This window comes from Rhodnius prolixus, unplaced genomic scaffold (assembly GCF_049639745.1).
Source record: "Rhodnius prolixus isolate KJV_2025 unplaced genomic scaffold, Rpr scaffold_8, whole genome shotgun sequence".
Classification (NCBI taxonomy): domain Eukaryota; kingdom Metazoa; phylum Arthropoda; class Insecta; order Hemiptera; family Reduviidae; genus Rhodnius; species Rhodnius prolixus.
In genome coordinates, this window is record NW_027411593.1 from 35,759,767 (window position 1) to 35,777,351 (window position 17,585).

Sequence of the window (17,585 nt, forward strand, 5' to 3'; positions counted from 1 at the left end):
ACAGGGGTACAGATGTGCGGTTCAGATCAAAGTAACGAGAATTCCAAAGCTCCTAATTTCAATAAAAATAGTGCAGAACACAAAATTAGGAAAATTCCATCTTCTAAAAGACACAAAAACAAAAAAAGTAATTTCAACGAACGTCTGCAGAAAGAAGTAAAGGATTCGCGTGTGGTAATAATTATAAAATAGAGTAGACTTCATAATTAGTACGACTAGTGATTCTCGTTTTGATTTAACACATTAATACTACTAAATAGCAGGTAGCTATTAACTAAAGCGGTTCTCAGTAGCAGTGACCTTCAAAGAATATCTTTGAATGAAGAAAGAAATGGGGAAAAGGCACAGATTCAAGATCAGGTTTTCCATTAAAGGCCACCGTGAAGCAGACCATTTTATGCAACTACGAAATGCAGAAATCTTAAAATTGTCCGGAAGGACCATTGCATAGGAGTGCATCGTCAAAAACTGCACGATAAAACGTTTCGTGCACGATCAAAATATTGATCTTTATTTCTCTTCAAAATTAAAACAGGGAAAACTACAACAAAAATAGACTAAAAATGAGTTTTTCAAAAATAGTTGTTACTATCTTTGGAAACAACGTAACGACCAAACGAATCAAATTATAGAAATAAAGTGATATAATTCGACAAGGAATTTCATGTGCGATTCTAGCAAAACGGTCGACTCTAGCTGTAATATTTAGTACTGGCCTTAAAACCCGTTCTTATTACCTCAAATTACTCCCTAATTTTTCTTTTATGTTACCATTCATTTTGTATTAATTAACATTTGTCCTGTTTGTTTTGCAACAATTTCCTAGATATCTTTTTTCTCTATTACCTCCATCTTTCAGCTTACGGTATCCTACAACAGATATTTCTCCACTCTTGCTTAAATGTCTTCAAACGTCTTTTGCACATCTTTGGTTGATTACATTTGTGAAATTTGAATTCTCAATTTCTTTATAACTTCTGTCCCTGAACCTGAACTTTGCTGTCATTTCTTGAGTTTCATGATCTCCAGGAGACATTTTCATTTCCTGTTCTCCTGTTTTACGCCAAATGTAATATGCTTAAGGTTCACAATTTATGTAGTTGTTTTCTTCTTCCGATAGATTATTTCCGATTGTAACCAACCTTAATTCGCTTTTGTTTGTACTTTTTATATTTGATTTCTTTCTAAGTTTCTGGAGTATGGTTCTCGTACGTATTACATCCAAATACTCTCATATAACCCTCGTTCTGAGGTTATCTCCCAGATTCATACAGAGCCTTTAGTTGTCCTGCAGTTGGGCTTGTATTAATGATATGAACTGCAGTCAAAACAGCTTCGCCACAAAATTCCTTTTACAAGTGTTCTGCGACGAATTGTTACACAAAAAATGCAGAAAATGGTGTACGTGTTCTATTTAGTTGCTTCTTAAAATGATCGTTTCGTGTCGGCTAAGAGGCCTTACAAGTTTTTTTCTGATTGGCCTGCAATTGTATAGAAACATTTCAGTAATCATTCAACAATTTACATTAAACAAAAATAAAATTACGAGTGATATTGCAATGAATTGCATGAGCTTATTACTATTGAATGCAGTTGAAAGGTCACTAAGAGGAAATAAAGAGGTACAAGCAACCCTTAAAAAGAGGAAGCCCTAGAACAGATGTCTAATAGGGGAAGGTGTTGATTGATTTGTTGAAGGTAATTAACTACCCTTGCTAGATGTACCCCATCCTGACGATAGATGTTGAAGAGCATTGCCATAAACCATAACCAGCGAAATGACCCTTCTCGACAATACTGTATTCCACTTCATTACTCAATCAACAGTAAAAGGGCTGAAATTTAAGAACAGATAATAGATAAATACATTCTTTATTCATTTAACTACATGCGATTTTTAAAAATTTAAAAGCGGAAATTCAGTACTCAGATCTGTAAACTCCAGCGTAAATCATTACTAAAAAAGGTTACCTTATTGCATTGTAGTTAATAAGAAATCAATTAGAGTATCCGATACTCGGCGTACAGCTGAAACAAGAAGGGCTTTAATAAACTGAGGACACCCTATTATGGGGGTGTGGTGTTCCCATTTAATAATGTATTAATATACAATAAGCGGTATTTTATTAAATTAAAATCAAATCTCCTCCAGGAAGTTGAGATTTATGAAAACGATTTCTTTCAAAAGCAATGAGAGCTTCTCACTTTTCTTTTAAAAGTACTTTAAATATATTTGTATATTTAAGTAATTTCTCTTTCTGCTCGTACTTCTGAGCACGAAAAAGTGGTTTGAACGTTCCGTAGGAATTTGGTTTTTGGACAGTTCTTGGGAAGAGATCGTGGTTAGGCTTTCCTGTAAGTACATAAAGGGTGTTCCATTTAAAACGCACCAATCGCTAATTACTTTTTAGGAAAGTGTATTCAGCCATTCATATTTCTTAATACATCATAATACTTATTTTAATAGAATGTAGTCGTACGCGCGATTCGAACTGGGATCTCCCACTTACAAAGCCAAGGTCTTGACCACTAGACTCCTTCCCTGGCAAGATGTTCTTACCGTAATCATAGGTCAAGAAGTCTTGCATACAGGGTACATTATCATGATGTGATGGTTACTTTTATTTTGATGATAAAACAAATTTATCCTGATTCACCCACAAACCATTACATTACACTACATTTTTTAAAATCTTCAATTATTATTATTTTTGTTCTTTGCGTCACAAATAACATTTTTTGCAGACAGAGGACCTCCCATAACTTGTATTTCTGGTGGGAAATTAATATTTAAAAAACCGATCACGAATAAGATAAAATTGTAACTTTGATCTTAAATATCTCAACTAATATTAGGGATATCGCAACCGGGTCAACGTCATTTTTCACAACTTTTTATGTAGTTTGCATAATTATTGTCAAAACCTGTGGTTGTTATCAAATTTCGTTCAGTTGTTTGGTCGTAACTAAGCAAAAATGAAGATACAGCATTGAGGTTGAAAAATTTGAAAACTAGACAAAAAACCATATAGTTTATTTAATGGGTTTTTCCGGATTTCCGCTTTCCTAAAAAGTTATTAGCGATTGGTGCATTTTAAATGGATCACCCTAGCCAAACTCAGCCACTAAGCAAGATTAATACTACAGTTCGGAAATGATATTAGGGCTGAAAAGATCTATGTTATGACTAGGGCTACAAGCGGAGTGTAGGAGGGGGCCGAACCTACTGTCATCACATCTGACTTTGTTCCAAACAAACAATTATCATCGCTAAAAAGCTAATGATAAAAAAGTAGACAAAAAAAATAAGGTGTATAAAGCGAGAGTGAGGCGCAGATAATCAAGACACGTGGTAGCTGCCTTCCTCTGGGGAGCATATGGGAGACGAACGTCACCCGAACTTGGAAATAGTCTGATGAATGAAAAACGAAATACAGCTGCTCTTTATTGCTACAAATGGAAGTTTGGAACTAGACATGGAGAAGTATTATTTTTTTGTCTTTTTTTAATGATTTAAAGCGCGGTGCCCGGAGCTTTTTTTTAAATGCACTTCCGTCCTCCGGATAGTGTTCCCTCGTTACAGAAAACACTGTCCTACACCGGGCAGTGAGCTGTAAGAAGCTCTTAGAAAGAGAAAAACTAAGGGCCAGCAGCTGGGATTCGAACCCGGGACCTCCGCGTGGGAATCCGATGCACTAACTCATAGCTAATCCCTTTCCTATGAAGAAGTATTATTTTCGGAATTAAAGATTCACTCACCAAAAATTAAAAATGATCTTAATTATCACATTAATTATTTATTGAATATATTAGTATATTTCTTACTTATTACTTAATTTTTTTAAGTTACGTAGATATTTAAAATATCTGAAGTAAAATAGTGGATCATAAAAACTATTAACTAACTTTTCTCAAATTCAAGGGCAGAATTGAAATTGAAACTTAGTAGCCTTCTTGATTTACCAGTATCTTGCTAAGTCAACGGGGGCAAAGCATTCCAAAATATTTCAAGATGTATCGATACGAGAAGATTTAGAACCTGAGGAACGCTACAAAAAAATGCACTCCATTATTTATAATTAAAACTGAATTTTAATAAAACTCATTAATAAAGGTAATGAATAAGCAATACTAATTAGATCTACTCCTTCTTAAAAATATTTGTATTTTATTTTTTTCTCCATATAATGGCGCTTCAAATAAGTATCCCTTCCATACGAATAAAATGAGCAGGAAGAACTAGTATTATGTAAAGTCCATCAAGATAGGACACAGTGTGTAATGTTAAAGTTATTTTACGATGTATGTGTGAGTCGCGTGCGGTCGTTTTGGGTAAAAAAAAAGAGAGAGAAGCGTGCCTACACCATATGTTGTATTTGTTACCCTTAACTGTAAGGACGGCACAACCGAAACTGCAGATGTCGGGGGTCATTTCAATTACAAAACATGGGGCTCATCCTTTGTATTATTCATTGGTCCACTATATCACCAATTAAATGTAATAAACACTTTCCCGTTGGTCCATATCTTTGCCAATTACATTTGTAAAAACAAAAATCTTGAATAAGCTAACACCACATTCTGTTACAACTACTCTCAATTACCGAACTAATTTACAAACTCCGATCGCTAGAATCATTTTTAATTCTTATTAATTTGATATTCTCGCTAAATCTCCACGTTCTTCTATTCAGATCTTCTTCGGCCGAAAAGAAACATCAAGAAAGTTCTTATTAACTGTGCATTCCAGGTGTCCATTTGAAAATTTTCTGAAGCATCTTCATCCTTCTGACGTAGATATTGTAACCTCCTTCAACTTCTCCACTTATTGTTTCCTTCTCCTCCATTATTTCCTAATTATCTAATTTCTTTCTTTTTACCAGATTTTATTTTCGAGCAGAACCTATACGAAATCTATTTCCATTGACTTCAGTTTTGTGCTCGTTGATACCTATGGTCCAAGTTTTGCAGCATTATATAGCATGGATTTTTAAATTTGCATTCTGGTCAATGTGACAAGGATGTTCTTGTTCCTTAATACAGAATTGAGGATGCCAATGACTCGATGATCCTCACATATTCTTTTCCTTGTTTCTCACAAATGGGAAAACTAAGTCAGATCGACGGTTGAACTGCGTCAAAATCTTTTTTACCTCCATTATTTTATTTATTTATTTTCTGTTTTAACATCGTCCAGTAGTAAGGGTTCTTTATAAATAGATGTATAATCGCTTTTTCTTTCTTTTTTTTTTAAGTTTATTGTTGATTCTTATTTTGTAGATGGGGAGTAATAACAGATCCACGATGTTGTCTGCTTATCGTGGAAGGCGACTGAAAGTAAACCCTCGTACCCTCCTTTAACGCATTTCCTACCTCCCTCACGACCCTTTCTTTTCATCCAGTTCTGGCTGATTCTGGATTCTTATCCATCACCAGAGGTTCTTTTAACACTTCTGTGAATAGAACTTGACTTCAATTTGTTGTATCTGTCACACACTTCACTAACTAGAAATATCTAAAACCATACTTAAAACATACGTGCTGCTGCAGATAAAATAACAATATATTTAATTCAAATCCGTGACAGATTCGTTCTTTGACTTAAATGTCATTCTAAGTGTAAACCAAGATCCAAACCTAAATCCCTGAAGTGAATTTCTTTTAGAAAAGTTATTGAGGATGAACAGTTCTGCTATGAGAAGCTAGAAGATATTGAGGAGGCCACTGAAGAAAGCTAAACCCTTTCCCGAGTTAGTAAGCTTAAAGTGCAACCTCCGGTAAAGAAAAGTCAGTTGTAGAGTGCGGAATACAGCTTCACTGGACTTCTGTAAGTTCTCCCTCAAGGCGAAAGTGTATCTTGTTCTAACTTAGCACTTTCGTGGGTCACTTATAAATTGTTCCCACAGAACCTTAAAAAAACAAACAAACTTTATTCAAGAAAATTACCAAATAATGGTGATAGATACAGGGGAATAGAAAAAAATACGTATATTGAGTTAAAAGTAAGCTCTTAGACATCTTAAAAATCTTAGTGCTCCTGTTAAAAATAAATTTCAAATATTAGACAATATTTCATGACAATCACAGTACCTCCACTTACTTTACTAAATGGAAAAAAAGTTAAAACAAAGTAAACGAAATGGATGCAAATAAATGAAGTAAAAAAGTACAAGTAACTAATTAGAGTCATATCCTGCACATTAACTATTCATACTTAATAAATAACTAGTCTGTAGTTGTACCTCAACGTTCGTTTCAATCTAACGGTTAATCTGATCGCCACAATGAACATCTGGTAACTAAAATAGAAATATATTTTAGGGTTTAATGTGCCTACGAGCCGGTTATTGACAGTATATCAATGTCTAGCCTTATTAAATATGCTGTAAAACTTGATGCCCAATAAGTTAGCATATTGTTAATGCAGGTTTAAAAACAATGCTAATCCTTAATGAATCTTCAAAACCAAATGAATGGAAACTATCAGCTACTTTAGAAGCGAAGGGTGTTTTGTGGTAATGAGAGCAGTTGATTAAGCCAGTTGATTTTCACTGATTCCGAAAAAAAAAGGCAAACTATGGAACTATCAACTACTTTGGCCAAAGAAAGTGTTTTGTGGTAATGAGTACGACTATTCAGGCCAGTACTAGATATTAGAACTAGGGTCGACCTCTTTCTGTTTATGCATTGCTTAAAACGAAGGAAAACTTATGAACTATAAACTACTTTGGCCAAAGAAACAGTGTTTTGTGGTAATGAGAACGGCTATTCAGGCCAGTACTAGATATTAGAACTAGGGTCGACCTCTTTCTGTTTATGCATTGCTTAAAACGAAGGAAAACTTATGAACTATAAACTACTTTGGCCAAAGAAACAGTGTTTTGTGGTAATGAGTACGACTATTCAGGCCAGTACTAGATATTAGAACTAGGGTCGACCTCTTTCTGTTTATGCATTGCTTAAAACGAAGGAAAACTTATGAACTATAAACTACTTTGGCCAAAGAAACAGTGTTTTGTGGTAATGAGTACGGCTATTCAGGCCAGTACTAGATATTAGAACTAGGGTCGACCTCTTTCTGTTTATGCATTGCTTAAAACGAAGGAAAACTTATGAACTATAAACTACTTTGGCCAAAGAAACAGTGTTTTGTGGTAATGAGAACGGCTATTCAGGCCAGTACTAGATATTAGAACTAGGGTCGACCTCTTTCTGTTTATGCATTGCTTGAAACGAAGGAAAACTTATAAACTATAAGCAACTTTGGCCAAAGAAAGTGTTTTGTGGTAATGAGTACGGCTATTCAGGCCAGTACTAGATATTAGAACTAGGGTCGACCTCTTTCTGTTTATGCATTGCTTGAAACGAAGGAAAACTTATGAACTATAAGCTACTTTGGCCAAAGAAAGTGTTTTGTGGTAATGAGTACGGCTATTCAGGCCAGTACTAGATATTAGAACTAGGGTCGACCTCTTTCTGTTTATGCATTGCTTGAAACGAAGGAAAACATGAACTATAAGCTACTTTGGCCAAAGAAAGTGTTTTGTGGTAATGAGTACGGCTATTCAGGCCAGTACTAGATATTAGAACTAGGGTCGACCTCTTTCTGTTTATGCATTGCTTGAAACGAAGGAAAACTTATGAACTATAAGCTACTTTGGCCAAAGAAAGTGTTTTGTGGTAATGAGTACGGCTATTCAGGCCAGTACTAGATATTAGAACTAGGGTCGACCTCTTTCTGTTTATGCATTGCTTGAAACGAAGGAAAACATGAACTATAAGCTACTTTGGCCAAAGAAAGTGTTTTGTGGTAATGAGTACGGCTATTCAGGCCAGTACTAGATATTAGAACTAGGGTCGACCTCTTTCTGTTTATGCATTGCTTGAAACGAAGGAAAACTTATGAACTATAAGCTACTTTGGCCAAAGAAAGTGTTTTGTGGTAATGAGTACGGCTATTCAGGCCAGTACTAGATATTAGAACTAGGGTCGACCTCTTTCTGTTTATGCATTGCTTGAAACGAAGGAAAACTTATGAACTATAAGCTACTTTGGCCAAAGAAAGTGTTTTGCGCTAATAAGAACGGCTACTGAGGCCACTTCTAAATATCAGAACATAGGTGGACCTTTTTGTTTTCACTGATCGCAAATAACTCAGGAAAACTATAAACTATGGCCAAAGAATAAAATATTAATCATGAATATTAGAGGCAGGATCTTTTCAAGATTGTTTTTTTGAGTTATTTCTTTAGAGTACATTTTCTTCTGAATTTTATTTCTTGTTTCAGCAACGATTTCACTGCCAAAACTGTCTTGTTTATGTTCGTTTCAGTAACAATTTTCTAGGAGGTTTTCTACTCAAAAATCAATTAAAATAAATGTTCTCTCCGAAAGAAAAGCATGATATAAAAGAAAAATCTTTTGAGATTAGCTACTAACTTTTTGGAAGTAATGTTTATAATTTTAGCTTCTAAAAATCCTTTAAAGATTCTATGTATTCAAATTTCAAGGGCATCGCGTTCCACGAAACATCGTCATAAGAGATTCAAGAATGCGCCAAGATTATTCTGTTATCTATGGTTTTGAATCTCAATCCCTGATACCCCTTATCCCTCAATTAACGTTGCTACTGTATTTTTTTTTGTTTAATCGGTATGGGTTTAGAAACATTTTTCATTAATTTTTAAAAATTGAATGATTGAAACCATATTTAGCTTCATTTTTTTTATAAATTGCAGCTATTTTGAAGTTACATTATTTGTAGGAATTTTCCGTCTCTCATTAGGTGGTATACACTGTAAATAAACGCAAGAGAATGAAACATTCAATCAAATATTTGGTGATAATTTATACAAGTGTTATATTATGGCTCAAATAGCGGAACAAGGATTAAGGCTTTTTCTAATCTAAACTGTAAAAGCATTCTTTATCCTTCATGAATGTTAGTTGAATTGGGCTATAGTAACTTATATTTGTTCAGAAAGTGATGGCTGGGTATTCTTTGTTAAACATAACTTGTACTAAACAATCATATTTTTAGCATTATTTCGTATTCTTAATTATCTTTTTGGAAAGTACAAATTAAAATCAATGTAAATGCGAAATGTAATAAAAAGTACGTCTAGTAAAGTTGTAAAGATAATTAAATAAGTGAAATACTGCAATATTGCTTAAATTTCTTGCCGAAGCTGCTATCTGGTAGTTATTCATTAAACTAAAGATTGTTTTATTTATTTCATTGCTTTTTCTTTTCTTTTTTCTATATCTAGCGCTTTTTTTAAATTATAAATAACACCATTTAGTGTTATTATGTTATTTCTAATCAATATTACTAGAGCTGAGTTGAAAAAAATTATATTAAGTGAAAATAGTGGCATTAAATGAACCTTCCTTCTAGTGTGTGCATAGCGTCCGAATTTCTATAAGTTCAGAATATTCGCTTGGGCGGGAGGGTGGGGAGATTATTTTCTTTTAGTTTAAAGATTATTTTCTTTTAGTTTAAAGAGTATTTTCTTGTATTTTAAGGATTTTTTTGTCGTTCTAGTACAAACTAACGGCGCCTTTAATATTACATTTAAATTGTTTACTCAAACGGTGAAAACAATACCATCCTTATACCAGTACAACATTTCATTTTTGATAGATAAATAAATATATTTCATTATTAAAATTTAAAATAATTACACATGAAATCAAAGTGTGTTAGAATTGGAAGGATAGAAAATTGAGAATGCAGGAATAAAAGGCAAGCTAATAAAAGTAAAAATGATTAGTTTTACCAAGAATTTAACATTTAACGCTATCTATTGGTTTTTATTTGAACTACTAGAAAATTTAGTTTAAGCTTTTGTCGCTAGATAGCATGCAAATGCTCTTTTTAAGATTTTTAAGGCTGTTATAGTTATTGGTAAATTTGAAAAATAGCGCTGTCAATGCCCTCTAGTGGCATTAGTTATAACTACTAAACAACTTTAGTTCTAGCATTCGTCGCTAGATAGCACTGACGTGCAGTATTTCTATTTCTTTTACTTAATCTTTATTTTACTTGTCTTAAATGTAAAGCTTGTTCTTTGTAGTACTTTTAGTTGTTATATAAATAGTATTAGCTGAGAGGCATTTAATTTTAGCAAAATTAGGCTTTAGTTAAACTTTAACGTAAATTTTATTTATTTAAACACCTAGTAGGAGCATTTACTTAATCAATCATTCTCTCACTCTCTCTCTCTCTCTCTCACTAAATATATGTGCATATTTATTATTTTTTGTCTCTTATATGTTGCTTAATTTTTTACGTATACCCTGATATTACGTTATTAACTTTTTTTAGTAGAATTAAGCTATAATAACTTTTTCTACGGAAATTATCACAATAAATCAAATTTTCTTTTACTTACCTTTTTACGATGATTGTTTATAAATTTTTGTTTTTGTTCACTTGACGGGGGAGATTCATTTTGTGAAACGTAAATTATTTACTGTTAGATCAACGGTATTAGAAAATTGTATGTGAAACTGAAATTAATAAAAGAGCTCGCAAAATAAACTCTTCAAGTTATCCCATATGTTAGTAAAAGAAAATTCGTTTAAATAAAAAATATGTTTCAAAATAATTGATAAATAAATAAATGGAAAAAAGAAAGTGAAAGAAAATTTAAACAAATAATTCAAGATTTCTAAGGAATCAGTTAGAAAAGAATGAACAATCAAACATTACTGCTGGAAAAGTCGAAACGTTGATAATTAAGAAATAAATTTATAAAGACAAACTAAGAAAAAGATAAAGGTTTCCAGAATATACTCAAAAGAATTGAATTTGTAGGTTTGGATATTGGAATAATTTGCTCAAATAGTTAAATATAGTAACTATAGTAACTAATTCAAATCTTATTTCGATTTTTTTTAGAGGTTTGAGTTGTACTTGCTTGTTTAGTGCGATTTAAGACTGGAATTGAAAATATATTAAAGTTACACATAAGGCGAATAACATTTATGATTAATAATTTAATAAAATTTATTATTTTTCTTGATTTTAATCACTAAAAGTAATCGTTCATCAAACATTAAAAGAACTTTTCTACTATTTACATACTTTAGGTTAACTAATTCTGTTTGTTTCGCTCTGATATTGAGTAGTTTTACAAGAAAACAGAATAAAATAACAAAAAATATTAATGTACATATTCAATTAATTAAACCTTATTACAGATATAAATATCTTCATAAAGTCTAATAAGAAATAAGAAAATAAAAAATATCATTTAAATAATAAAGAGTCCAATAGTTTATTTTGGACAGTTATATATAAACTTTTAAATGATCTAATTTATTATTAAAACATTTTACTATAATTACCCCTTAACACTAACAGGATTTATTCTTAGTTCATTAATAAAATAAGGATTTGCCCATTCCCTAAATTTGGCAACGCAAAGAGTATATTTACAATATCTAAAGCAAGGAAAGTAACAACTACTTTTATAATAATTTAACTAATATAAATAAAGAATGGCAATATTCGGCATTGTTCAATCATATATGTAGTCAAGAATCAATAATTAATCTTTTTCTCCTTCATATATGTTTAAATAAATATACAACAGCTATAAAGATAAAGTTGAACAATGCGTACTAAAATACAATATGTATATTTTGTAGATATTGTGACTACAAGAAAAGAACGTTGTACTTCCTAACAGCGGCGGGCCGACATCCTTTTTCTTAGCCAGCTCAATATCACAATATGAAAATTAAATATCACAATGTGAGGGAGTTTTTCTAGACAAAGAAGGGAGGAGGAAAACTCCTCTTAGATTTCCTCCAACCAATACAAAAAAGAAGACAGGATGACTAGTAAATGCCTCTTACATTTTATAAAACACACTATCAACAGATCAAACAGTTTCTGCCGATGGTGGTCTTAAAGTGGAATTATCCATGTGATTGGAGGATATGGATGTCTTTCTTGTACCATCTTCACTGCCAATACTTGACATCCTTCTTCTTATCGATCTATTGATCAGGCTGGATCTGTACTGTTCACCTCTGACAGAGGCTCGCAAAGTGCTGCTTCCTCTCTTCAGATATACTTCTTTCTTGATTTCAGGTTCCGGTTGTTTTTTGCTGTAACAAGAATTAATTGTATCAGTTTTTTGCCGTTACAATCAGAAAATATAGAAGAGGTGTTCCGGCTTAAAAAGAAAGTGAACAGCTAACAGCTAGCCACGAATATAAGAGCTGCATTCATTAGAATCCTTGGTATTTTCAAAGTCTCCGTCAGAACGGCTCTCAAGCAAAAGTTTTGGAGGGAGCATGGCAAATCTTGGAAAGCCATTGTAAAAAAGCTTAAGCCCGATCTGAGTCCCCCCAGATTGGGTATGAACCAGACTAATCTAGTGACCAGTTTCTTTACAAAGCACAGTAGCTGCAGAAAACATCGTCTTCACAGAATGAGAGTGAATTTTAACCAGAAACCTGCGTGTACGCTCAATCAGAAGGAGAAGGGAACAGTTTCTCACATCTGTTTGATTGCGTTGCCATAGCGAGGTTGCTATATGAGGTATTTGAATCTCCGCGGCCAGAAAAAAACCATATCGCAACGAACAATGGTAAGATCCTAGCACTTATAAATATATTGGACCGCTTGGAGTATGGTAGACAATAAGCCATTGATTTATGGCAGCCATGCCTTGGGGAGCGTCCACCAAAAAATAATAATAATAACTAGAACACATTTTTAAAAACAATTTTATTATTACCAAACATTACCGAATGCTGACTAAAAATATAATTTAATTTACTTCATATGCAATAAAAAGCCATTATTACTTTTTGGTCCAGGAAGCTTAAAAGGAACAATCATGAAAACCAAAACTTTCAGTCCCTACTAGAGTTTATGATTTAAAGTCTCCAAAGTTCGAAAAAATTGGGTAACAAATAATTCATAAACGAAAGAAAAAATTAATGTCTATTGAATTAGAAACTTTTCGAGAAATATCGGAAAATGAGGTAAGAACCGATTGGAACACAATATTCCGGTAACTTATAGACCGCGTTCTATTGTAAGTGAATACAATTATTTGAAAAGAACCAACATTTGCGAAAAATTAGAAGTAAATTATCAAGATAATAATAATCATTATTATTATTATTAAGTCAATTATCAAGATTATTTTCCTATCTTAGTCCAAGATGATGGAAATATAGTACTGTCAACTCAATAATGTCAATTAGCACTCAGTACATTCATTTCCTTATTTCTTGAACTGAATGAACTTCATACAGATTTTAGGGGTGGATTCAAAACGATATTAACAAGACTTAAACAATATCTTGTGCAAATACCTGATACACGGTAAGTCCCACATCTTTTGGCCTTTTCCAAAATCTTCTCCATCTTTCAGTGTTTGTGGTAATTCTTTGTCCATGGTTTCAGGAAGATATAGTGATAGAAGACCTCCAAAAATACCTACAGCTCCCAACACTAATAGTGGTAGAGATGTGTCTACGGTAACCTGGAAAACATTAAATAACTCTTCAAATATCATTAAAATTCTATAATAAATAAGTTAAAATTGCAAATTTGAACGAACTTAGAAAAAAACAAGAAGATATTGTGTAACTAACCAAATAAACAATAAATGGTGATATTATGCTGGCCACATAGCCCATAATGTGAATGAGCGCAACACCTTGGGCTCTGACCACTGTAGGAAGTAGTTCGGCGGCATATTGCAGACCGATGTTGTACGAAATGTTGACAGCAAATCTACCAATAATGGCAAATGTAGCAGATGGTATTCCTGAAACGACAAAATAAGCTTATTGTATTCATTTTGTTTTAACGATTTTTGTAAGATTTCTTCTTTGATTTTAAGTCTTTAATACATATTTCTAAAAAGGTAAAGTAATGCCTATTTTTTCTGGCAGGGCTTTACATCCAACTACCAAATTAGGTGTCGTAGGCGGAGGACGTACTTCACTATTAAATTCTCATATTAACCATTAAATAAAATCCAAGGCCTAGACCAGGAATCAAACCCACAAACCAATAATACGTCATAGCTTTGGGGGCTTCGCAGTTAGTCTTGGTTACTTTTTATGTGAGCAGACATGATGCAGTTTGTTCTGTTCAATAACTTGCTGGTCAAGGTGTAAACGAAGTATAGTACTATAGTTTTTCAAAATATGAATCAATATGCCCGTTTTTCGTTAGTTCGAAGATTTTCTGATTATTTTTACAATTCTTATCCTTTTCTTGTCTTATTCGAGACAAATTCTTGAATACCACAACGCTAGATAAGAAAATTCGTAGGGGAAGATATAACAAGGTTTCTAGACCTTTAAATTTTGGAGCAGAAGTTGTCCGGAAATTGGTAGTTTTCAACATTAAGAGTGAGACCATTAAGTATTCAAAATATTTCTCTTAAAAAAGAATCCACCCTCCTACGAATACACCAGACTTCTCAGATACCCAGATCGTACAACCAAATCTTTTCAATAAAAATGAAATAAATCCTATGTCGTCCCAAATGTAATTTTTAATTTTTTTTAATCTTTATATTTTAACCTTCTTCAACTTATTGAATCTTTAAAATAAACGTTTTCACTTAGAAACGTTTAGTTGCCAGACAGAGCATGTTTCTTTCAACTGTCACAGTAGTCGGATATGACCCAATTTTTGAGGTAGCCAATCAGCTTTTTACATGTAAAATGGTCGGTAGTTTTTTTTTTAAACATCTGCTTTAAGTAATCAATGATTACCTTGTTCAACGGTAGTAGCAAGCAAACTGAACAATCCGGAGAGAACCATGGTTGCACACGCTAGCCATCGTCTGCCCCATCGGTCTAAAGTGAAGGTGAGGAACACATCTGCAGGCAGTTCTGTAGCCGCGGCGATAGTAAATGTTAAAAATATATCCAGACCAAGGGAGCCAACGTTCCTTACATGCCCATCAAAAGTCAAGGAAATCGCCATCCTACGAAATATTGATGCAAGTTAAACACTAAAAAATGTATCAAGGAAATATTTTTTATGCTATTAATATTTATACTACTGAAATAATAATCTATAGGTTCTCATTCCAGTAAAAATAATGGCGTAATAATAATGGAAATTTGAATCTTGATAATAAAACTTAAGTCAAAATATGCTCGTTAATCAAAATAAATTCTCGCCTGCTAAGTAACTATTTATTTTCATCTTATAAGTAACTAAAATTAAATTTGTATACCATATAACTGTTAGAAGAATGGTGGTGTTTCTTAGACGTGGTGTCTTGAACAAATCCAGAACCGAGTACGCTCTCTGGGCATCTTCTGAAGCCAAAGATCTTTCGCAACTTGCCTATGAAAGAGTACAAGATTAAAAATGTCGCAAAAATGCTCACAGATTAAACACTATTTTTTATTCTACAAAAATAACAGGAACAAATTAAACGATGGAATGGAACGACTTAGGGAATACAGTATATCAGCTTAAAACTAATTAAATATCCCTATAATCTAAGAGTGTGAAAGGAGACGATGAACTAGATAGAGAACTTTGAAGTTAGCAAATTTTGGCGCACATACAAACATCGGCGGAGTGAAGGTCAGAGGGGAGAAGCAAGGAGCCAGTCGAGAGAAAACTAGCGAGACACGTGGTGTATTTTTTTGGTCAACCTGGCCGGCGCTCTCTTATCTGATAATAAAGTGATCTGACGGCGATTGGCTTTCCATAAAGGTTCCCTTAATGGCCTTCATGGAGATTCATTCGGGGCAGGCGAACTATCTTCTTAAAATGGATAGCCCGATTTCAGAAAGAATCGAGATTGCACAAATGTGAAGTGTTTATTGGCCAAGAGTTCAGCTAATTTCAGAGAAGAAAAATTCATGGCATCAAATTTCCCCAAGGAGTACAGCCCTCCAGCAAACTTTGTCCCTTTCAGACAGAACTGGAGGGTGCTCCAACTAATGAGTGCCACAATCCACTCCAAAGAGTTTTATTTCTATAACAATAGCAGTGTAGGCCCATTTAACCACTATACAATCTGGAAGTAAGTTTACTGTGTTTGCTTTTTCTAAATATTTTCCAGTAGCATTCAAAACCTTAACTTCTAAGAACGGCACTGAATGGAAAAATACCATCTTCTCATTTTTAGCAATACTAACCAAAAGAAGTTTTTTAAGTAGCGAGGGACAAATAGCATAAAGATAAATAAAATAAACACAAACTTACAGAAAATTCTTGATAAATACTAGGATCCACTTTCTTTTTATTCAATGCTTCAAATTTTTTGATAATTCCTATAGCTTTTGTAGTTTTTCCTTGAGACAACAGCCACCTGAATTTTAATAAAAATTTTATCATAAATAACAATTCATACGAGGAAAAAATAGAATTAAAACTGTCCGGTAGGACAGTTGTATAAGGGTTGACCATCAAAAACTGCACGAAAAAGTGTAACGTTGAAAAACACCCAACTTTGACAATTTTTTTCTATTTTTCTATAAAAGATAAAATTCCCAAATTTTCTTTATAATGTAGGGCAAACCCTCCTTTATGACTGTAATTTTTTGCAACAACACAGATCTAATAGATTTTGAGAAAAAAGTTGCTGAAAATGAGCAAAAACGGCTTTTTCAAAAAATGTTCTTGTTCTTGTTCTTCTTCTTCTTCTTCTTGTTACCTTTTTTGTAAACAACGTAGCGCCTAAACGCGTGAACCGATTTTCATGAATGAGGTGTCATTCGATTCGGAATTTTATGTAGATGTGCCTTTTGGGGGTCTCGGCCCTGTACATCGAATGGGAGAGGAGTTAGCCCCCTTTATGTAAGGCCCCCTCCAAAATTATTATTACTAATTACTCTGTAAATCTTGGCCCGATTTTGATAAAATTTGGTAGGATGATAGGGTTAGGGCTCCCCTACCTAACAATAAAGCGACGATCTGCTCTTACACTTGTTAAGGGGAAGTATAACAATCGTTTCAAATTATCGACACGTGAACCGATTTTCATGAATGAAGTGTCATTCGAATCGAATTTTTGTACAGATTTGTACTTTAAAAGTCTCGGCGCTATGCCTCATAAGGAGGGGAGTTCGCCCCACCCAAAAAAGGCCCTTTCTAAAACTATTATTACCAATATTTCTACAAAGCTTAGTCCGATTTTGATAAAATTTAGCACGAAGAAGTGATTAAAGCTCCTCTACGTGGCTGTGGAGTGCCATCATGCTCTTACACCTACTAAGAGGAAGTACTGCAATCGTTAAAATTATCAATGAGTGAACCGATTTACATCAATGAATTGTCGTTCGATTCAAAATCTTTGCCTTTTTAGGGAGAAGTACTGTAATCGCAGTTTATTTTTCTTGCTCCTCTTAAAAGGAAGTACTGAAATCGCAGTTTAATTTTGCTATTTACGTACAAATACCTTCCTATTTTATTCAAAACTCTTTCTCAAAAAAATGGTTATTGAGGATGGTTTGGGGACCGCAACTATAACCATTCTTTAAAAAGATCTCTCTAGTGGTAATTACGGTTCGAATTAACACCTTATCAGGTTATAATGATAGAATAGCTTATTCCAAATTTTAAAAAAATCTGT

At 33.3% G+C, this 17,585-nt stretch overlaps 1 protein-coding gene and 1 long non-coding RNA gene across 2 annotated transcripts in view; both read right to left on the bottom strand.

Annotated features, from left to right (window-relative positions):
• Window positions 1–275: 275 nt before the first annotated feature.
• On the bottom strand, window positions 276–10,715 carry LOC141451369 (uncharacterized). The gene is made up of 3 exons (XR_012456726.1): window positions 10,395–10,715; window positions 3,907–4,049; window positions 276–1,481 (listed from the first exon to the last, which is right to left on the bottom strand). It is a non-coding gene; the product is annotated as an uncharacterized lncRNA (long non-coding RNA).
• A 271-nt stretch (window positions 10,716–10,986) lies between these two features.
• Window positions 10,987–17,585, bottom strand: part of LOC141451356 (organic cation transporter protein) — a 50,116-nt gene continuing 43,517 nt past the window's right edge. Inside the window, exons 5-10 of the mRNA XM_074122663.1 lie at window positions 16,217–16,322; window positions 15,231–15,343; window positions 14,761–14,975; window positions 13,624–13,799; window positions 13,342–13,511; window positions 10,987–12,120 (exon numbers count right to left, since the gene is read on the bottom strand). Coding sequence (XP_073978764.1) covers window positions 11,892–12,120; window positions 13,342–13,511; window positions 13,624–13,799; window positions 14,761–14,975; window positions 15,231–15,343; window positions 16,217–16,322 — 1,009 coding nt within the window. The 3' untranslated portion in view covers window positions 10,987–11,891. The remainder of the gene's footprint in view (window positions 12,121–13,341; window positions 13,512–13,623; window positions 13,800–14,760; window positions 14,976–15,230; window positions 15,344–16,216; window positions 16,323–17,585) is intronic.